The sequence below is a fragment of the Vicia villosa genome, linkage group LG3, assembly GCF_029867415.1.
Source record: "Vicia villosa cultivar HV-30 ecotype Madison, WI linkage group LG3, Vvil1.0, whole genome shotgun sequence".
Lineage (NCBI taxonomy): Eukaryota > Viridiplantae > Streptophyta > Magnoliopsida > Fabales > Fabaceae > Vicia > Vicia villosa.
The window spans coordinates 205,425,596-205,448,156 of NC_081182.1; the positions used below are offsets into that span (position 1 = coordinate 205,425,596).

The following is a 22,561-nucleotide window of genomic DNA, read 5'->3' on the forward strand; positions in this document are numbered from 1 at the left end:
ACTAGATTTTTAGATAATAAAAAGCACATAAAATCATGATCTTCTCATTAGATTTTTAGGTAATAACAATTGTTAGAATCATAACTTTTGTTTGATTTTTAGGTAATTGTTGACATAAAACTCTCAATAAAAAACTCATAAAAATAGTAGTATATTTTAGGTTAATTTTTGAATTGCTTCTTTTATTTCTTTTATACCATGTCCATGCTAATTTTTGTATAATTTCTATGTGATTTTGTTGCTAGCTTTTGGCCATATTTTTGGCCTATTTTGTTAAGACCGTTTTAATGGTCCTTTTAGAATCTATCCCATCTTAACTTTAGACTTAGATCAATAACAATTAGGCTAATACTTAGGCTAGTCTCCCTCTTTTCATTTCTTTTTCTTTTACAACCATAAAACATTAATAAAAATGCTTGAATAAAAATCCCCATAAAAAATACAAAGAAAATACTTAAAACACTAATAATCAAAGTGAAAATTCTTAAAAAGGGAATGGAAGCTTGAACGTCCCTTGCTTAAGGGAATGTTCGAGTGCTTGAATCTCCCTTGCTTAAGGGTCCCATTCAGGCGTAAGTTCTCAAATTCTAAAAAACACAAACCAAAGAGTAACTCGAGTTTCCCTTGCTTTAGGGATTTCCTCGAAACACTCAAACTCTCTCTCTTTCTCTCCTTTCTTAAGGGCATTGTTATCTCGGCTCCATTGCATCCTAGGCTGTCCCCTTGTGCAAGAGCGCGAGCGTTAACTCCGCCCAACTAAAAAACACAAAAACAAACAAAAATATTGAGCCGAACTACGACGCTCTGATTCCTGAAAAGGATACGTAGGCATCAAGTCGCGGGGCTTGAACGAGCACATTTGTAAATATTCCTTCTTTTCCCCGTATTTCTTTTTGCATTCATTCGCATGTAGACATAGACATAGACACACCCTTTAGATAGAAACAAACATAGGTGGATACCATCGAGTACGATGGGCGCGAGGGGTGCTAATACCTTCCCCTTGCGTAACCGACTCCCGTACCTAGATTATCTGGTCGCAAGACCCTGTTCCTTCCTTTGTTAGGTTTTCTGATATTCCTTTCCCTTATGGGATGAATATATTGGTGGCGACTCTGTTCCATTTTTCGCGAGCATGCGACAACATGCCATTCACCCAATCACAGTTATGATCAGATTCAAACCATACAATTAGTAAGCAAACAACCAAATTAACACATATTATAACATTGGACAATCTTCCATTCATGTTATAATAGCAAAACAGCCTAATGCAATGCAACTACATGCATGTGGTACCAAAATCTGGGATAACCCAACTCACCGACCCACCATCGTCAAGGATACGGTAACGCCCACTCACTAATTCCACACAATGGGAATTAGCTACCACTGATCCACCATCGTCAAGGACCAGCCACATAATGATTATGAATGCATGCATCAACCATAACATGCTCATCACCCAAATAAATCGATCAATGTCATAATCATCAATAAAACACATATTTCATACCAACAATACATGTATAATAAACACCAGTTATAACCACAACATCATACAGGTAAGACATTCATTAGTGTACCTATAAACATATCCCACCACAAACAAATAAGATCGGGTGTTTTAAAAATAATTCAAGCCACAACTCAAAACACCATTTGATTATATAAATTATTTGATTAGCTTCACTGTACTCGAAACGGCACCAAAATCCGGTTTACGGTTTAAAAGTTACACATTTTTAAACTTTTCAAAACGGCCTATCGCCAACAGCACGCGGCGCCACACACAGTTCGCGGCGCGGAACGAATAGGAACTACGCCTTCGCGGCGCAAACAAGGGTTCGCGGCGCGGAACGAATATGAACTACACCTTCGCGGCGCAACCAAAGGTTCGCGGCGCGTACTGAACACAACACAACTTCCTGGCTTTCTGCCAAGCAGTTCGCGGCGCCAACTCCTGGATGCGGCGCGAACTGACGATTTCCAGAACTCCGAATCGCAGAAAACAGCCTGCAATTTTGCCCTTCCTTCACCAATTCATTACCAAACCAATCCCATTCCAACCAGATTTGCATACAGTGAAACAAACACATATTATAACACATTTATAATACATTCAACCATCCAATTAACACCATACATGGTCAATACAATCATTATGCATCAATCCTCCCAAAACCTAACACTTCTATAACCTAAGCACAACCCAATTGATAGGAATAACACGATCAAATTCTATCATACTACCTATAATCCCATAATAGAAGATAAACGGAAGAGTCCCCCCTTACCTGAAGGTTGATTCTTCGCTCTTCCTCGTGTCGCACTTCTCCGCTCCTCTTCTCTTTTCACGTTCAGACTCTTCTCTTCTCCTTAGTTCTATCCCTCTTTCCCCCAATTCCTCTATTTTGTGGAAAATAAAATAAAACTATTTTAATTAGTAATAGGGCCTACCAATACACCCCCCCTCTTTACTAAAAGCGACACTGGCCCATTAGTCTCATTATTCCCATTTTTCTCAGTTAACTCAAATAATTCTAATATTTAATCCAAAAATTAATTAAATTAAATAAAGAATTTTATGGGGTGTTACAAATATTCTTTTTCTTCTTTCCTTTGTTTCTGGGTGGATTCGCTACAGCGAATCGAGGCTTCGCGTAGCGAACTGTCTTTTGCTGGTGTTTATCAGGGTCTTATAGACTTTGACTCTTTTTGTCCCTTTCTTTCTCAACCTGCACAAATGTAATATAAGTCAATGTATTTCTTTTCTTGCTCAAATTGTGCTTTTAACTATATATAATTGAATTGTTAGTGTCACAATGGTGTTTTTGTGGATATTATTTTAACAGCTTGTGGCTTGTTAACAGACTCAAAATAGGCATGAAGCAACATTAATTTTTATCACTTTTGTTAAGTTAGTGTTCTGTCTTAATGTGATTTCCTCATAAGAATCCAATACACTAAACAATTAAATGTTCTCTCTTCCTTCTATTAATTTATTTTGAATTTTCAGTTCGGTTATTAGCTGTTTATTTTTCAGTTCCGCTTGATCCTTGGCTTTTTTGTGTGTTTATATGAATTAAATTTTTCCATCTCTTTTTGGTTAATTCTGGTGGTGGAGTTTGGTCATTTACTTGTGCTTTGTCTGAGTTGCAGATTCTTGATGCTTTCTCAAGCTGTAGTTCATCTACAAACAAAAATTTGCAGTTGTCCTACTCTACATTGATACTCAAGTAAGTCAGATTTTTTATACACAAACACTGAAGTCTTTTATTGACTCTAGGTTGAAGCAAACTTGTTTTGTAAAATAACAGTACTTATTATTGGAGTTTCACAAGTATCTCTTGCATTTATACTTACTTATTATAATTTGTTTATTCAGCGTTTCAAAGTTCTTGTTATTCTTTGCGTGTTAGTTCTAAATAAAAGATACGGTCTCCTTAAAGTGCTCCAGGGCTTTCTGATTTTTTATAACCCAAAAAAGGTTAAGAGCTGGTTGGGATTAACTTCTCCATCAGCACTTACGAGAACAGGAATATTAAAATATTTAGTTTGCAATGACTATGGGTTTTTAAATAATGACTAAATTTATATATTGAAGTTAACTTCTGCTTCTCTATTTTCAGTTTTTTTTCATTTTACTTTTCGCCTCCTCCACCATCGTCCTCCTCCGACCGTCGTTCTCCGTTCTCCTCGTCCAGTCGTTCTCTGTTCTCCTCGTCCGGTCGTCCTCCGTTCTCCTCCTCCGGTCGCCGTTCTAGTTCTCCTCCTCCGTTATTCTTCTCCGGTGAGTTGTATAGTTCTCCTCATCCATACACCTTAAGCTTCTTAGAATATGAATTGTTAGATGAGAGTGTCGCTTATCTTTGTTATTGTTCCATTAATAATTATAAAATTTTAGCAGAGGCTTCTGAACTTCCTCAATTGCCGAATAAGGATATTAGCTGGAAAAATTGCAATTGCTTCTACTTTAGCTGCTTTGGGATTTTTCGTGGTTACAAGATTGGATTTTGGTGTTTCTTTGAAGGATCTCTCTGCTGTTGCATTGCCTTACGAACAAGTTCATTCATAAACTATTCTTGAAATTTTGTTGAAATTAAATGAAAATTGTTTTATAAACTCTCTCAAAACAATAAAAAATGTTTAGGACTGTTAAAAGTGAGTTGGAAACAGTTGAAATTCTGTTAGGTTAGTTATATGGTTTGATTATGTTGGCACTGTTAGCACTCTTTAGCATATGTTTTCTCCCCTAAATTTATTTTCGGATTAATTTTCTGACAATCATGATATTAAGATGTTAAAGACAAACTTAAGGACTATATTATGTGGTAGCCCTCACCACATGATAATCATTAAAAGCTAAAGAATGGTTGGCTAACAAAAATGGCAACTCTCACTGATAGTATGTTAGAAAAAAGTATGTTTATGAGAAACCTGTCAAACTTTTGGTCTAGGCTTCTAGTAGAGCATTCAACTGGTACAGTTGTCTAGATGCTTTGAAAAGATTCCACACTTCCTAGTTAGCTATTATGACATAGTTAGTTAGCTATTATGGTATAGTTAGTTAGCATTAGCTATTATGGTATTCTACACTTCCTAGTTAGCTAAAGTCATGTTCATGTATTATGTGAGTACTAATTATGCATGCATACAAATATGCATGTGTTTATAGAAATTGCATGTGTTTATGCATGTACTAATTAGTGTTTTTGTTTACCTTAATTAGTGATAATTCCATGGATAAAAAATGGATGAATGCCGATCGATTGTCAAAAGAGTACGAGAATGGGGTATTGGAATTCGTTAAGTTTGTTGTTGAACACGTCGAAGACGGCGGTCGAATGAAATGTCCTTGTTTGGGTTGTTGTTATGGGGGTCGGGTGGACGCAGATGGATTGAAATCGCATATACTGACGCATGGGATTGATCAAAGTTATAAGTGTTGGATATATAATGGTGAGGAAATTAGCGAGAATGTTGAACCGGGGGAGAAAAGTAATACGACAACCTATGCTTCAGACGACAATGACACGGATACATGCGATTGTGATCGAGTCGAAGAGATTGCAGAAGCACTTGAAGAAGATCTTAAGGACTGTCCCAAAATGTTTGAGAGGTTGGTAAGCGATGCATAGAAACCGCTGTATAAAGGTTGCAGTAAATTCACAAGATTGTCTGTGGTATTAAAGTTGTACAACTTACAAGCGGGCAATGGATGGTCGGATAAAAGTTTCACAGAGTTATTAGCCCTTATGAGAGATATGCTTCCGGAGGATAATGTTCTTCCTAATCGAACCTATGAGGCCAAAAAATCTTGTGCTCTATTGGCATGAGCTATGATAAGATACATGTCTGTCCAAACGATTGCGTTTTGTTTCGAAACGAATATGCATCGTTAAATGAGTGCCCTAAATGCGGTTTATCTCGATATAAGAAAAAATTGTCTCTAGCAAAAGTCTTATGGTATTTTCCTATAATTCCGAGATTTAGGCGCATGTTTCGTAGTGAAATCGATGCAAGACATTTGACTTGGCATGCAGATGAAAGAATTATTGATGGAAAGTATCGACATCCGGCATATTCACCACAGTGGTCGAAAATTGATGATGATTATTCTGATTTTGGAGAAGAAGCAAGAAACCTTCGATTGGCATTATCTACTGATGGAATGAACCCACATGGTCTTCAAAGTATCTCACATACCACATGGCCTGTGATTCTTATGATTTATAACCTACCCCCATGGCTATGTATGAAGCGTAAGTACATGATGTTATCTATGTTAATTTCTGGGCCTAAACAACCAGGGAATGACATAGACGTATACTTGACACCTTTGATCGAAGATTTAAAGATTTTGTGGGAGAACGGTGTGGAGGTTTATGATGGATATAGGAAAGAAAGTTTCAATTTGAGGGCGATATTATTTGGCACAATTAATGATTTTCCAGCATACGGAAATCTATCAGGGTACAACATTAAAGGTCAAAAAGCGTGTCCTGATTGTGAAGATGGAACCGATACGACGCGATTGGAACTTTGTCAGAAGAATGTGTTTCTCGAAAATCGTAGATTCTTACATTCTAAACATCACTACCGTGGGTGGAGACAAGCATTCAATGGAAAGGCAGAACAACATAGAGCTCCACCTATATTGACAGGTGATCAAATTTTTGAAAAGATGAAAGATGTGAGTACTCAGTTTGGCAAGCCTTTTTCACATAAGGTTGTCAAAGGTGGGTGGAAGAAGAGGTCGATTTTTTTTTAATTGCCATATTGGAAGTCTTTGTATGTGAGACATTTTCTCGATGTTATGCATATTGAAAAAAATGTATTCGAAAGTGTTATTGGTACGTTACTCAATATAAACGGAAAGTCTAAGGATGACGTTAATGCAAGGGAGGACATGTTAAAGATGGGAATAAGAATTGAATTGGGACCAGTGAAGAAAGGAAGACGAACATATCTACCACCTGCTACTTTTACTCTATCTAGAAAGGAGAAAAAAATATTGTGCAATTTTCTAAGTGAAGTAAAAGTTCCAGAAGGATACTCTTCAGATATTAGAAGACTCGTGTCTATGAAAGACCTCAAGTTGAAGAGTTTAAAGACACATGATTGTCATGTTATAATGGAGCATTTTCTACCAATAGGTATACGTTCCATTTTGCCAGAAAAAGTAAGAAGCGCCATAACTAAATTGTGTTTTTTCTTTAGGTCAATCTGTAGTTAGGTGATTGATCCTGATGTCTTACCAACACTGCAAAAAGAAATAGTTATTACCTTGTGTGAGCTTGAGATGTATTTTCCTCCCTCTTTTTTTGACATAATGGTACATCTAGTTGTTCATCTTGTGAAAGAGACACAGTTGTGTGGACCAGCTTATATGAGATGGATGTACCCTGCTGAACGTTATATGAAAATATTAAAAGGGTACGTGAAAAACCGGAGTCGCCCAGAGGGTTGTATTTTTGAATGATACATTGTTGAAGAAGCGGTTGAGTTTTGTACTAAATATTTGTCCAACGTTCAATCCGTTGGGCTCCCCAAAACTCATATTTTTGAAAAAAAGGAAGGTAAAAAATTAATTGGAAATAAAATTGTGACAGTATCAAGGGATGAACGGGAGCAAGTGCATTTGTATGTTCTGCACAATGACAGTGAGGTTGAGCCATATGTTGAAATGCACAAGGTTGTACTCCGAGGGTTAAATCAGAACAGAAATGAAAATTGGATAGTACGAGAGCACAATCAAAGTTTTATACAATGGTTTAAGGATCATATTTATTCAAAGCGCTCTTCAGATCCTGCTTCAATAACAGAAAGGTTGAGATGTTTAGCATATGGTCCAAGTTTGCATGTGTTTTCTCACAGCGCATACGCAATAAATGGATACACATTTTATACCAAAGAACAAGATGATAAAAGTACTATGCGAAATAGTGGTGTCACAGTGCTAGCTGAAGCAATGCACATATCAAGTATGAAGGACTTAAACCCCAAATATGCAAATCTGTCATATTTTGGGGTTATTGAGCACATTTGGGTGTTTGATTACGAGAATTTTAAGATTCCTATCTTTGGTTGCAAGTGGATAAATAGTAGTGGCATACGAATGGATAAGTCAGGATTTCTGCAAGTTGATCTTAATAGGGTGGGGTACAAAGACGAGCCTTTTATTCTAGCATCTCAAGCTAAACAAGTGTTTTATGTTACTGACACGACGAGTACGAAATGGTCTATAGTGCTTTTATCTAACAAAGTGGCTGATGATACCGGTGTAGATCAAGGTGATATTGATGTTGAGAATCAGTCAAGTGTTAAACAGAATGATCAAGATGAGAATAGTATAACGGATGAATCATATATCAGAAAGGATCATGATGAGGGAATTTGGATCAATTCTGACGTCCGCGTTGCTGAGAAACAAGTAATTCGTATTTCAACTAAGAAAAGAAAGAGATGTTAGTGAAAGAAGTAATATCATAAAATATTATATATTATGTCATTGTCAATAAATTTATATGATGTGTCATGTGTTTTTATAGTTATTTGTATATGTGTCTGTAATTTATGTGCGTATACGTGTTTTTTGTTTTATTTTCATTGTTCATCGTGTTATCCTGCGATTACTATATGATAATATTTGATAATGTAACTATGTGAGTGTTACTAGTATGTCTGAATGTGTTAATCAAAAAATTATTGTGTACAGTATAATCTTATGATGTAATAAGTTTATGTTTTATATTCAATTGATTATGGAATTTTATGAGTGTCAATTGATTATGTTTTTCTTTATTATAGGTTAATTAGATGACTAGTAACGAGGATCAACCACATGATGATGCTATTGATGATGGAGATCATGACAACATTGTTGATCAGGAAGCGGAAATTAGAAGAGGAATAACACTTATGAAGAGAGTCATTCGTTATAGAGACCGAGGCATACTATTAGATGCGCATTGGAGCGAAATTGGCCTACTAATTGAGCCGAACGGTTCAAAGATTACAAGTTTTATTGGTGCACTCGTAAGGAATGCAATTCCAATTACTTGTGATGATTGGAGAGATACAAATTTGGAAGAAGCTAAAGACAAACTTTGGATTGAGATACAGGTACCATATGTGATGTTATTTGTTTTTAATGACAATTAAGTCTTTAAATTACTTGTACTAACGCACTGTGTATGTTTTTCGTAGAGGAGTTTCAACAACATGGAGGATAATAGAAGAAAAATTTGTCTCAAATTGGCCGGAAGACTACTAAGAGGGTTTAGGACTTTTTTAACAAGGAGATATCTTAAGGATGCGAATAAAATTTTTGTTGATGCAGAGTATCCAGAAAGATATAACAGTTTGATTGCACCTGAAGAATGGGTAACGTTTAAAGCAAAACGAAAAAACCCAAATTTTCGGAGTAGAAGTGAAACAAATCGGCAAAGAGCATCAGGTCCCCCATATCCATACAGAAAAGGGCGTATGGGATATGGACGCTTAGAACAGTCTATTGTAAGTATCTATAAATTTCAATGTTATACTTGTTCATCGTGAGTTATATTTGATCATATTATTTGGCTTAATGTGTAGTTAACAAGGGAGAGTAGTTCTGAAACATCTGTTCCACCACATGTTTTGTGGAAGGAAGCCCGTGTGGGAAAGGATGGAGTTGTCAAAGAAGATGTTCAAAAAGTTTTTGAAAAATGCGTAAGTATAGCATTATTTCTTTAATTAAATCAAAAGTTTAGTTACATATTATTAAGACAAATTTTGAATATTCATATGAATTTCAGGAGACTCTATCTTAGTCTATATCTCCAGATGAAGGCAATGATTGCATGAGCATACTTAGCCGCGCATTATATATTCCTGAATATTCTGGTCGGGTGAGGGGTGAGGGATTTGGAATCACTCCAACATCCTTGAAGATGAAAAAACAGAAGGCTCCTAGCAATAGAGAACTACAGGAAACCTTGTATGCACTACAAGCTGAAGTCCGCGAATTGAAAAGGGAAAAAGAATTAAGAGAGCAAGCTTCAGGTTGTAAAGCTACAAGTGACAAAAGGTAGTATCGGTTGTAATTTCCAACCGAATCTTCCAGAGGTAATTATATATATTATTATGAAATTAAAGTAGCTTGATTTATTTAATTGAAATATATACACAATAACAATTTGAAATTTATTATTGGTTTTAGGGCATTTCACCTTGCCAACTCTACTTATCGTCACCGACTTATCGGATGGTTGGCAAGGGAAAAGTGCATAAAACTTTGGGAGAATTACTTCACACTAGACCGCTCCGTACTGGCTATTTGAAAGTATCGGTTGACATTGCTTTAGAGAAGGATGCGTTATTACCGCATCCTGACGATGTTTCGGATGCCACATTGGTGGGAGATGCAATAGGTTCGTTTGTTGCATGGCCGTCAAGCCTAAAGAGATTGAAGATGCCAGTAAGGGTAAGAAGCCTAAAAAGGTTGTTGCTAAGAAGACCGCAGCTAAGAAAAAACCTACTCCCAATAAGTTTAGGTCGTGCCTTTTCACATTTTTACAACTCTCTGATATTCCGCAAGGAAACACCCGTTTTGTACCTATGGAGGAAGATGTGTTTGGTATTGACCATCAAGAAACAGTTGGTATGGAGGATTTTGAACAAATTTTTGAACATACGCAATTAGGCCTCGGTGTTATTGATACATACATAAGGTATATCCGATCTAATTTGTTTAATTAAATGAATAATTCATTTACTCATTTCAAATGTTAATGAGGTCTTTTATTTAAGGTTTTTGTATGAAAAATTGATACACCCGAGTGGATTGAGGCAAAGATTCGCTTTCTTAGCTCCCTTCAATACCAACTTAGGGTTAATCATATCTGAACCGGATGAAGTCATGGCGTATGTACTCAACCGTTTTATGGCCAGCATAAATTCAGAAAAGTTGTTCTTTTTACCGTTTAATACCGGCAGCGGGTTAGACTTTAATTCTACATTCATCTATTATAATTTTTCATATTTTGACATTGTGTAGAAAGTTTTCATCTCTGTTTTGCCTTACAGTGGACATTGGTTGTTGGTCGCGATTAATCCTATCAGAGAAGTTGTATATTTTCTGGATTCCTTACACAATCCAATTAGTACATACGAAGCTATGAAGGAGTTGGTTGATACGTAAGTGAGATTGTTCTAAATATTCGTGTGTATATTTATTTATTTATTTATTTATGTGAATTGTTCTAAATTATGCGTTTATGTTTTATTAGCGTTATACAAGTTTTTCGAGCACAAAGAGGAAGTCAAGTACCAAAGAGTAAAGCCAACAACATCACATGGATTCGAGTGGAGGTATATTAATTAATTATCACAATTTTGATTATATAAATAGTGATGATACGTGATAAAACTTAGGCCTTATCCATATTTTCTTTTCATGTGTAGTGTCCTGAGCAGCGTAATGAAGTAGATTGCGGTTTTTACATGTTGCAGTTTATGAAAGAAATTCTTCTTTTGAATCAAATAGAGATTTCGTCCAAGGTATGGATTTCTAACTTAAGAGTTATTTTGATATTTAACACATATTTCTCATATAATTAAATAGTTTTAACTTAAACATACCATGTTATATTGTTTTGTAGTACTTTGATGACTTCAAGTGTGCTACTTACTTAAGATCTAAGTTGGATGAACTTAAGGAGGATTGGTGTAAATTCATGATTGAGTTGAAATTTGTATAGGTATATTGAAATTTTACTATAATTGATGTGAATTTTGAGTATAGCCAAGTGCATGTTGCAATATTTGATTTATCTACATAGATTATTTAGTGATATGTAGGCCGTTTGAAATACATTCGTGGCAAATGTAGAATGGTTTTATGGACACTAATGTAGAATATTTTTCACCTTTATATTATTTTGTTTTTGGTTTTCTGTTTTGTGATTGTAATGGTTTGATGCAATTGCAGGATATTGAAGGGTAAAAAGGTTACAGTTGCTGGCAAGAAGAAAAAATAGATATTTAGCATCCTTTTAACTTGTGTAAAAAATAACAATGTTTTGGATGATGCAATTGTTTTCATTGAATTGGATGTAGATTTGTTGTTGTTTATTAATATATTCTTAGCATCTTAGCATATAAAAAATACAAAGTTTATTCGTATATATATATATATATATATATATATATATATATATATATATATATATATATATATATATATATATATATATATATATATATATATATATATATATATATATATATATATATATATATATATATATATATATATGAGGAGAGTTATATTGACTCCAAGAGTAAGTGTTCAACACTTACTCCAAATCATAACCATTGATTATCATTAATCCAACGGTTTTAATTGATCATTTAATCTAATTATTTTCGGAAATATTTTTTTATATAAAACTTTAATCAAAACCGTTGGATTAATGATAATCAATGGTTATGATTTGGAGTAACTCTTGGAGTCAATATAACCCTCCTATATATATATATATATATATATATATATATATATATATATATATATATATATATATATATATATATATATATATATATATATATATATATATATATATATATATATATATATATATATATATATATATATTCTTAGCATCTTAGCTCTGAAAAATAGAGTTTTTTTTGTTGTTTATATGTGAAATTTGTAATGGTATATACAGGTGCAAAATATGGTGAAAACCTGGGGCAAGCCTTTTTTAAATAGATGCATCTAAAAATTTCGTGGACATTAGACAGCGCTTTAAAAGAGAAGCGCTGCCTAAAAGCTCTTTAAAAGTTTTGTTCAGAAAAGCGCTGTCTAAAGGGGGCTTTTAACAGCGCTTTTAAGAAAAAAGCGCTGGGTAAAGTGGGCCTTTAGCAGCGCTTGTGGGAACAGTGCTGCCTAAAGGTGGCCTTTAGCAGCGCTTTTAAGAGGCTTTTTCTTAAAAATTGTTTCAGAAAAGCCCTGTCTAAAGGGAGCCTTTAACAGCGCTTTATATGTAAAAATGCTGGCTAAAGGGTGCCTTTAGCAGCGCTTTCAAGGTGAAAAAAAGCGCTGCCTTTACCTACGGCAGCGGGGGAATAGACAGCGCTTTAAAGCGCTGCCTAAAGCAAAAAAAAGCGTTGTCTTTTTCCTTGTTTGACGTAGTGAAACTTCACACTTTGAGCAAACACTTGTGGAATTTAATAATTCCTCTCTCTAAGACCTTCCTTGTTTGGAGACTTTTTCATACTAAAATACCTAATGATGATAACCAAAGATTGATAGGCTGCAATGTTCCTTCCATGTGCAGTTTGTGCATGTTTCATCAGGAAACCACAAAACACTTGTTAAGGGTGCATACTGCTTATAAGATCTTCGACATATTGAATCCATGTGACATGAATTGGAGCCCTCAATGTAAGGTGGTTATTCAAGCTGCAATTGTCTCCATTATCAACATTATCTTGTACTCTCGTAATCAAGCCAAATTAAACAAACACTTGTTTCATTGGAAGAAAGCTTTTAATTTGGTTCATGTTAAGGTCTCATTTATAGAAAATATTACTAAAAAGTTTTCTAACTCCTCCATCAATGACTTTATCATCATCAAGAACATCATTGTCAAAATTTAGCGTCTTAATTCTCCCTAAATTATACAGGTTTTGTGGAAACATCCTTTACGTGGTTGGCTTAAATGCAACACTGAGGACTCTTTCTTGAATTAAGAGGTTCTTGGCTTTAAAAAATGACAATTAATTACATTGCATATTTATTTTTTGACTCAGACTCCTTTTTATTAATTTTTTCATTGCATAAATGACTACTCCTTTTTATTACTTTTTAGACTCCTTTTTATAATAACTATTTAAAAAAATGACTTAGACTCCTTTTTATTAATTTTTTTCATTGCATATTTATTTATTGAGTATTTATATTAATATTCATTGTTTATTATCAGACTTCTCATGTTTTTATTATCTATTAAATGTTATTATACATCATATTAATATTACAATATTAATATTAGAGGTGTTATATTTATGTGTTTATTATTAAATTAATTATTTGCAAGTTACAATATTCATTTGAAAAAGAAATAGACTTAAAATAGAAATCGTAAAAAGTTATACTTATATAAAGAGAAGCACTATTAATATGACACTTAAGTTAAATGGTAACATCCTTTTTAGTGTTCAAATTAAAAATGATGTTAATATTTATTTAACATTAAAAAATTCAAATAGATAATTGAGATTATAAAAAAAAAATTAGTAAAAAACTCACGTGGACAAAAATATTAATAAAAATTATCAAAACAAAATAAATGTATTTAATCTCCTGTAATATTAGAGAATTTTAATTTACCCCCTCATAATAAAAAAATAAAAAAAATTATTTTAAAATTTTTTTCAAAAAAACAAATATTAAAAAAAATTCCACGTGAATTTTAAAAATAAATAAAAATTAAAAGAAAATTCATGTGTACATATCACGTAAGCGAGATTGAAGATTACATGCCACTTAGTCAACTGATATACTAATGATATGGAATCTTAACATTACAAGGAAAAATCCAAATTTTCTTTTTTTTTACAGGGGTAAACCGAATCTCGCTAACTTTACAGGAGAATTTTGTATATTTAATCCTTATTTTATTAGATAGATAAAATGGATAACGAGTTAATGAATTAAAATTATCATTACTATAAATTTTAGTAGATTTTTTCAACAGATACTTTCAATTTTGCTAGTTGGTGAAAGTGTGATAAAGAAGAACCAATAGAAATATAATGAAATTTAAAGATTATTTTTGTTGTGAGAATCACCATTAAGAATGAAGCAATGTTGTGAGAAAGAGAGAGTTTTTTGAACAAACACAAGAAAATTGGTTCAATTTATGAAGAAAGAGAAGAAAGAAGAAAAAGAAAGCTGATTATGGTGATGTATGCCTTAAAATATTTGTTGATGAAGAGAAAGAAAACATCACTACTACAAAAAGTGCTTTTAACTTCGGACACGAAATGGATGTAATCTCAGTTACACATGCGAGGTAACGAATGGCGGCGGGAAAAGTTTCCACTTATCACCTCAATGATTTTAAAACGGATGGAAAAAATGGCACTGGTCATGGGTTCGATCCCTAACAACTGCATTTTTTGAATTTTTTTGTGCTACTTTTTATCTCGCTTTTTATCAATAACTGATGGGTAAATTACTGTTTACAAAAATTTAATTTTAAGCTATTTTTTTGCTTTAATCTGCAAAGCACTATTTTTTTTTGTGACAAATTCTATGTCTTCCTCATCATCATCAACACCTATAATAACAAAAATTAACAAAATCAACATAATCCATACAAATTAAATCACATAACAAAAACAACAACAACAACAACAACAACAACAACAACAAAATCTATAAAATCTTTAAATATTAAAACAACAACAACAACAACAAAAAATAAGCAAAATCAATAAAATACTTAAAAATTAAATCTCAAAACAGAAGTAACAATAACAACAACAATAATAATAACGACAACAAAATTCATGGAATCTTTAAATATTAAATATCAACAACATCAATAACAACGACAAATAAACAAAATCAATAGAATCGTTAAATACTAAATTTCTACAACAACAATAATATCAAAAAATTTACCTGATACAACTTCAACTAACATTAAACAATTTTAACAAGGAATTATTAGATAAAAAATTATATTAAAATACTAATTTTGAAATAAAAATATTAAAAAAATAAAATACGCTATTTTATCCCTCGATTTTTTAGAAAAATTAAGGTAATAGGTCATAAAAAAAATTTAAAATAAAATTAAAAGGTAATATTAGTCAGAGGTTCGATCCCCAACAACTGCATTTTTTTTTATTTTTAAAATTGCGCTAGTGATTACCTCTGTTTTAACAAAAGCCGAGGGGTAAAATCCTATTCAAAAAAATTTAAAAGTGATAAAGTGTAGTTGCTGGGATTCGAAGACATGTCCTCCAAATACTTTACCCCTCGGTTTTCAGCAAAACAGAGGTAACAGGTCATTAAAAAATTTAAAAAAATTAAAAGATGATAAAATATAATTGCTAGGATTCGAAGACGTGTTTTCTAAATACTTTTCCTCTTCGTTTTCAGCAAAACTGAGAGAATACATGATATATTTTTTGTTAAAAAAATTAAAATATGAATTGTCTATGGTTTACATTTCGAATTTATATTGGGTGAGGTGATATGCTCCGTCATGAAATGTATTATTTGTTGTAGTGAATGCTTCATGATTGCCAAAAAATAGGAAGCCGAAGTGCATTAAACTTTGGGTGGTTCGCAGATATCAGATTTGGTGGATTAGATTTACACGTTAGAATATTGGATATATATTTTAGGGTTAAATATGTTTTTGGTCCCTATAAAATTATCAAATTACGTTTTTAGTCCCTATTAAAAATTGGCATGTTTTGATCCCCACAAAATTATTATGCACGTAGTTTTAGTCATACTGTTAAACTGATGTGTATTTTTGAATGATTATTTTAAAGACATGTTTAAAATGATATAAAAAGTTCTTCGAAAAAATGAAACTCAAAATTTGATTTCTAAGTCGAGATTTGCATTATTTTTATCATTATATTTTGAAATTCAAACAATTCATATCGAATTCTTTTTATTTTAAAAAATTATATAATTTGGTAAAGAAATATTTTATAGTATTCTAAACACGTATGAAAAAATTATTCAAAAATTTAAAATTTTAAGGGTAATTAAACACTTTTCAAAATTTTAAAAAATAGCAGAGACCAAAATTGCATGCATATAAATTTTGTAGGGACCAAAATATTAATAAGATACACTACATGCCATTCCACCATAACTCAATGCACTCACTTATATAAATCTCAAAGCCTCACAAATCAGAGGCACGATCTCATTTTCCCATTTTTCTCAGTTTCATACTCCCTCTCTCTCTCTTCTCTCTCATCTCTCTTTCCACCATAACAACCATCAACAACCACCCTAACTGTTTTTCCAACTACTATAACCACCTTTCAACAAACCTTCAACCACCTTCATTATAACCACTTCCACGCCATCAACATCATCATCTTCATCCAATCTCCATCTTCTCCTCCAACTGCTAAACACCGTAATCATCTTCATCTTCACATAATCTGAACCATCAAGCAAGAGTGAATTCTCATCTCAACATATTTACAATCTCTGAGTTTATTTCTCAGAGATTTAAAGCAAGTTCTGAAGTTTAACATCATCATCTTTAAGATATCGAAGAGTAGAAGTTTTCCGAAGACCTTTGTTCAAGATTCGCTATAGGTAAGTGTTCTAAACTTCTCAGAATTGTAGAAATATGCTAGGTTCATATGCATCTGGTCGTGCTCCTACCATTGGGAGGTTGGACGAGTAGCGTCAAATGTTTGTGGTGGTTATGTGTTGCATTTGGATGAAGATTGTGGTGATGCTTGAATTTGATTGGTTTTGAACGAAACTCTCGCTGTTTGAATGTGTTATTTGCATGCTTAGGTCCTCTATGAGGAATAAGGTTCGATTAAATGTTTAGATTTTGTGTTTTGTTGAAGTTTTGGATTTTTCAAGCTTTGAAAACACACTCGATTTTAAAGATAGAAAGAGAATTAGTAAAAACCGAGGCCGGATTCGGAATCTAAGCGATAAATCGAGTCGAAAGGTGGTGGCTATTTAAGTTTTTGGGCGTTTTGATACAACTCCGGTGTGTGGTCGCTCGGAGAAGACGACAGGAACAGTGTTCCGGCGTCTGGTTCAGTCTCCATGGTTGTACTCTGTCCTTTTCATACGTGGCACGCAATCAGATAATTTCAACTGTTTTGTTTAATTTCGTTTGCATTCAAATGATTAGTATATGCGGTGTCACGTTATGATTGGTTAAGGCATTCTTTTGTCTTTTAGCAACTTAAATGATAGCTGACCAATTGATTTTATTCCACCATAGATCATGTCACGTTTTATATAAAAATGAATTATATGATAAAATAAATGTGTGCATGCTGATAACAAATAATAAAAATGGAAATAAATGTGAGTGAAGGTGATGTGTTGGTGTTGGGCCACGCATGAACTGTGCTTAAGATACTTTTACTGATGTCACACTCCACTTCCTAACACACACGCACTTTTTGGATAATTGGGCTTGGTACTTTTAATTTCCACGCCCCCAGTGTTTGGCCCAGATGCGCCCCATAAGGCAGACTCTTAATAATTGTTTCAAATTGTTTCTCTTCTCATTTCAGTTTGATAAATTCAAATAAAAAATTGTCAAAAATACTTTTTAGATACAATAACATCTTAGTATAATTGTAGTATTTTTTTGTGGATTTTATAATTTGATTTGCTATTTTTTTTAGGTAGCTTTTTCTCACATGTGCTCATAAATCTCTGCTTTTGACATACTTTGCAAATGAATTTGATTAAAGGCCTTAGGGAATGAATTTTGCTCCAATTTTTTTGATGATTGCAGTAAACCCATGTATGGTACCATGTACGAAAAGTAGATTTTTAATTATCAATTTTGATTAGGTTTTGGTTTAAGTTTTTTAGACCCGGTTCATGTATGTTTGCAAATGATACTTGTATAGTTTTTGCTCATAATTTGAAATGCACTTGTGCAATTGATTTGGATCTTTTTGTGAATACAATTGGAGACATTTATAGGTCTTAGGATCTGTAGCTTGAACTTTTTTAAATCAATTATTTTTGCTTTGTTTAAGGCATTGTCTCAACATGTAAATGACTTGTTTTTTGGTTAACGATTGTATCATATCTTGTCCAATTGACTTGTAATCTTGTGTAAACCTTTTGACATGATTCCATGATTGTTTAGACACCTCTTGGAGTTTATTCACTGCTGACTTCTGTCATTTTATCACATTTTTCCAATTCCATTCACAATGAGAAATTGTTTAGCTAGTTTAACCTAGTTTTGCTTGGTTTTTGTTAGAACTTTGTGTAGCTTCAAGTTAATTGATTAACATGAATTGGTATGAGGTCTTAGACCTATTAATGCAATAGTTTTCTACTTCCCTAGTGTCGCACGCTCGCGAAATGTGAACAGAGTCGCCACCAATATATTTATCCTAAAAGGAAAGGAATATCAGAAAACCTAAGGTGAATAAGAACGAGGTCTTTCGACCAGAGATAAGGTACGGGAGTCGGTTACGCGAGGGGAAGGTGTTAGCACCCCTCACGCCCATCGTACTCGATGGTATCCACCTATGTTTATTGCTATCTAAAGGGTGTATAAATCTAAAGCTTAATTACTAAGGGAATGCATGCAAATGAAAGAAAAAAAAACACGGGGAAAATAAGGGTTTATAAATAGTTGTGCTCGCTTAGGCCCCGCGACCTAATGCCTACGTATCCTTTTCAGGAATCAGAGCGCCGTAGTTCGGCTCTTTAGTTTTTGCTTGTTTTTGTGTTTTTTAGTGGACGAAGTTACATTCGCACTCCGCTGCTCGACCTCTGGAGTCTTAAGCTGGGAATGGAGCGGAAATAACGTGTCCGATTAAAGAATGCCTCGGAGGCGAGATAGAGAAAAGAGTTTGAGCGTTCAAGTGGCACCCTAAAGCAAGGGAGACTCGAGTTGCTCTTTGGTTTGTGTTTTTTAGAAATTGGGAACTTACGCTCGAATGGTTCCCTAAAGCAAGGGAGATCCAAGCACTCGAATGATTCCTAAAGCAAGGGAGATTCAAGCTTCCATTCCCTTTTTAATGATTTTCACTTTTTTATTAATGTTTTATTAAGTGTTTTCTTTGTATCTTTTAAGGGAATTAAAATCAAGCATTTGTTAAGTGTTTTAAAGTTGAAAAGGAAAAGAAACTAGCCTAAGTATGAAGGGAATTTCTACCTAATGTTATCATGGTTTCTACCTAAAGTTAGGAATTAAAGAGACATGAAAATAAAGATCACAATTAGAAGTCAACAAGTAGGATACATGAAAGTAGTACAAGAGCATGAAATAGAACAAGTCAAAATATAGCACAAAAGTGAATTAAAAGTACTATTATTTTTATGTTGATTTTCATGAAAGAAATTGAATTACAAATCAAGTAAAAGGACTAAAAAACAAATAGCCTAAAAACTAATATTTTTTATGATTATTTTCTATGTCAACATTGTATTAAAGGTCTAAAACAATAAGAAAAGTCAGCATTTTTATTACTAAAAGAAGTGACAAAAAAATCTAATTAAAATCTAAATGAAAAATGGAAACAGGGGGTGTAGTCTGAAATTAATGTGTAGTAAGTGAAACAGGTGTATGGCCCAGTCAGGGGAGGCCCAAAGGGCGTTTTTGTTGCTTGTTTGCAGTCTGATTTGCCAAAAATGGCTGTAACGGGCCTAAGGGGGTGTGAAGAGTATTATGTTCATGTCCCAATTGACTTTTTTTGTGTTCAGCTTTATGTGTTTGTCAAAAATGGGAGTGAACAAGCATTGAGACTTCGTATGGCCCATAGTGTTCAGATTGATTTATTAGATTTATTATTCAATTATCTAAAATAAATAATAAAAAAATGAATAAAAAATGAATAATGAAAAAGCTAGAAACGCATTGAATGGGGAATTAGGGTTGAGTTGTGTACCGGTGAATCTCCTTCAATTCAAACTCTCTCTTTCTCGTTCTCTCACGCTAACGAACGGCGCCGGAGAAGCTTTCTTCTCCGAGCTGCCACCAACAACTCAGACCTCGATTTATCATCTCTTAACCTTCTCCTTGATTCGTGCGATTAGCGAGGAATTACGACTTGCACAATCAATAGCGCCATCCAATGCGAACGGAGAAATTTTGCGTCATATCTCAACGGTGGCGAGGACGTCAGTCTCGGTGGAAGATTCTCAGGTACCGTTGGGTTTCAGTTCGATTCACCTCATCTCAATATCTTCTTCTCTTTCTTCTTGTTCACGATGTATTTCTCTCTCAATTCTTCTGTTCAATTTCTGGTGAATGATTGTCGATTGAAGTGAGGTTGCTGATGAATTGATGATGAAGATTGTGTAATGCTCAGAGTTGAACCGTGAAGTGATGACGATTTGAGATGTAGATTCTGAGAAGTTGTGGTGGTGGATTGAAGAAGGTTTGAAGGATTGGAGAAGAGCCGCTTCTGGTATTTTTCTTTGCAGATTCTTTGATGAGCGAAAATTGTGAGGGAAGAGAGAAAATTGAATAAGGTTTTTGGTGAAGATTTTGTTAGAGGTTCAGAGAGAGTATTGAGTTCTTATGTTGAAGATTGAAGGCTGTGAAGATGTGAAGAAGATGAGTGGAAGGTTCAAGGTGTAAAGATGGTGGAGAGTGAGAAAAAATGGAGAAGAATGGTGGAGAAAGATGAAGATTGTCTCAAAGGTGATGAAATGGTGGAGGATTGAGAAGAGATTGCAAGTTATGAAAATGGTCAGAGCCTTGAAGTGTGGAGCAGAGTTCTAATTTATAGATGCAAGGTAATTCCCTTCTCTTTTCTATTGTAGAATCTGTTAGGTAGTTGAGAGTTAGGAAATTCTGTTAGTGAATGTTGGAAGTTGGTTAGAGATTCGGTTAGGGGTAGTTACAAATGTTTGAAAGTTTGTTAGAGAATTTGTTAATTCTGTTAGGATGGTTATAGGTTAGTTTGGTTATTGAGTTTAAAAAAACAGTTAGAAAGTGTTTAGTTCCAAAATAATTAGGCTGAAACTGAGTTAAAAACAGGGGATTGAATGATAGGAGAATTAGGTAAGTTAAAGAGAGTTTCAAATGGTTACAAGCTGCTAGAAATTGGTTATTTTCCTCTTTTCTCTTGTATGTTGACGAAACTGAATGGCTGAACCGAATGCCCCCTTTTTTTTTTTGTATATGCTGCTGATTCTGGAATTGTGATGGACATGGTGTAGCTTTAAGTGATTTCTGTCAGTGTTGCTTGCTTCCTCCAACGCATAACCTTCAATGCCCACTTGTTTTGATCTGATTTTGCTGCATACGAACGGTTACGACACATTCTAATTGGTTTTGTTTTGTATCAATGCAGGGCTGACTTGGATTGTGTGTGCTGCAGGATTTGGTTTTAACATGACAAAATGTATCAACAAGTTGCACGAGATGGAGTTGTATGGACTTCCAGCGCATGGACATAACAAAGAAGCATCCTGATCATGAGTAGATGAAGAAGATCCTGCTCTTATAATGTTTTCTTTTTTTTTTGTAAACTTGGCAATTTGTACTGTATTTTGACCTTTGATAATGTAATTTTGGATTTTTATTTGAATGTGACAAATTCAAATAAATTTGAATTTTATTCTTTTCCTTCCCTCTTGTACTGAAGTATCATAAATGAGATCGAGGCTTGTAGTAAATGTAATATAAGAACTTTGTAATGAAGCTTGGCAATTTGAAATGGATGGATTTTGTGAAGTATTTGGATTTTGTGATGAATATTGGAATGGAAGTGTGATGATATTTGTAATGGATTTTAGGGAATTTGGACGATGTAGTGGATGCTTGTTGAAGATTTTTATTTGTAATCTTTGAACCAAACTTTAAGTATCATGTGACGACTTATAGTTTATACAATATGACCAAGATAAGAATTCGAACTTTCCTTTCACACTTCAACTTAATTTCCCACATATCTCCTCACATTGCAATATAGAGTGAACCCCTCAATCAACTCTTGACAACACACAAATGCTTTGAACTTTAAGTCACTTTGATTATCTCTGAAAGATTTTCTAATCCGTTTGCTTCTTTAGTGAACCCTTAATCACAAAGGTTCTATGAATTATACCTTAGCCAATACCTTGATCTGATAGCATAAATAATCCTTTAAGAAAATTCTCTTGATGATGGAACTTGGGCATGAGACCTTAATTTTGCTCCTAATTGATTAAATTCAAAAACTCAGGTAAAGAACACTTAAAACCCTAATATTTCAAGGCCCTCGATCCTCAGCCAGATTATTGATTAGTGAATGTATGAATGTTAATGACCTAACGAATGCATGAATATGGAAGCAATAAGTCAGT

At 33.7% G+C, this 22,561-nt stretch overlaps 2 protein-coding genes and 1 long non-coding RNA gene across 3 annotated transcripts; all 3 read left to right on the forward strand.

Annotated features, from left to right (window-relative positions):
• The first annotated feature begins 7,438 nt into the window (after positions 1–7,438).
• Positions 7,439–9,552, forward strand: LOC131659781 (uncharacterized). The gene is made up of 6 exons (XM_058928921.1): positions 7,439–7,936; positions 8,055–8,072; positions 8,323–8,628; positions 8,713–9,021; positions 9,100–9,216; positions 9,303–9,552. The coding sequence occupies exons 1-6, from the start codon at positions 7,439–7,441 to the stop codon at positions 9,315–9,317; spliced, it is 1,263 nt and encodes a 420-aa protein (XP_058784904.1). The 3' UTR covers positions 9,318–9,552.
• Positions 9,553–10,305: 753 nt separating this feature from the next.
• Positions 10,306–11,271, forward strand: LOC131657190 (uncharacterized). The gene is made up of 5 exons (XM_058926663.1): positions 10,306–10,485; positions 10,573–10,683; positions 10,776–10,857; positions 10,951–11,046; positions 11,148–11,271. The coding sequence occupies exons 1-5, from the start codon at positions 10,406–10,408 to the stop codon at positions 11,244–11,246; spliced, it is 468 nt and encodes a 155-aa protein (XP_058782646.1). The 5' UTR covers positions 10,306–10,405; the 3' UTR covers positions 11,247–11,271.
• An 8,846-nt stretch (positions 11,272–20,117) lies between these two features.
• LOC131657191 (uncharacterized) lies at positions 20,118–21,953 on the forward strand. Its single transcript, XR_009300524.1, has 2 exons — positions 20,118–21,007; positions 21,568–21,953. It is a non-coding gene; the product is annotated as an uncharacterized LOC131657191 (long non-coding RNA).
• The last annotated feature ends 608 nt before the right edge of the window (positions 21,954–22,561 follow it).

Bases quoted from the DNA above. Each gene is read 5' to 3' on its own strand.
- LOC131659781 (XM_058928921.1), top strand. From the start codon at position 7,439: ATGCGAAATAGTGGTGTCACAGTGCTAGCTGAAGCAATGCACATATCA. The intron at 8,629-8,712 runs GTACCATATGTG...TGTTTTTCGTAG, and splicing joins AACTTTGGATTGAGATACAG to AGGAGTTTCAACAACATGGA. The intron at 9,022-9,099 runs GTAAGTATCTAT...CTTAATGTGTAG, and splicing joins GACGCTTAGAACAGTCTATT to TTAACAAGGGAGAGTAGTTC.
- LOC131657190 (XM_058926663.1), top strand. From the start codon at position 10,406: ATGGCGTATGTACTCAACCGTTTTATGGCCAGCATAAATTCAGAAAAG. The intron at 10,486-10,572 runs GTTAGACTTTAA...TTTGCCTTACAG, and splicing joins CCGTTTAATACCGGCAGCGG to TGGACATTGGTTGTTGGTCG. The intron at 11,047-11,147 runs GTATGGATTTCT...ATTGTTTTGTAG, and splicing joins AAATAGAGATTTCGTCCAAG to TACTTTGATGACTTCAAGTG.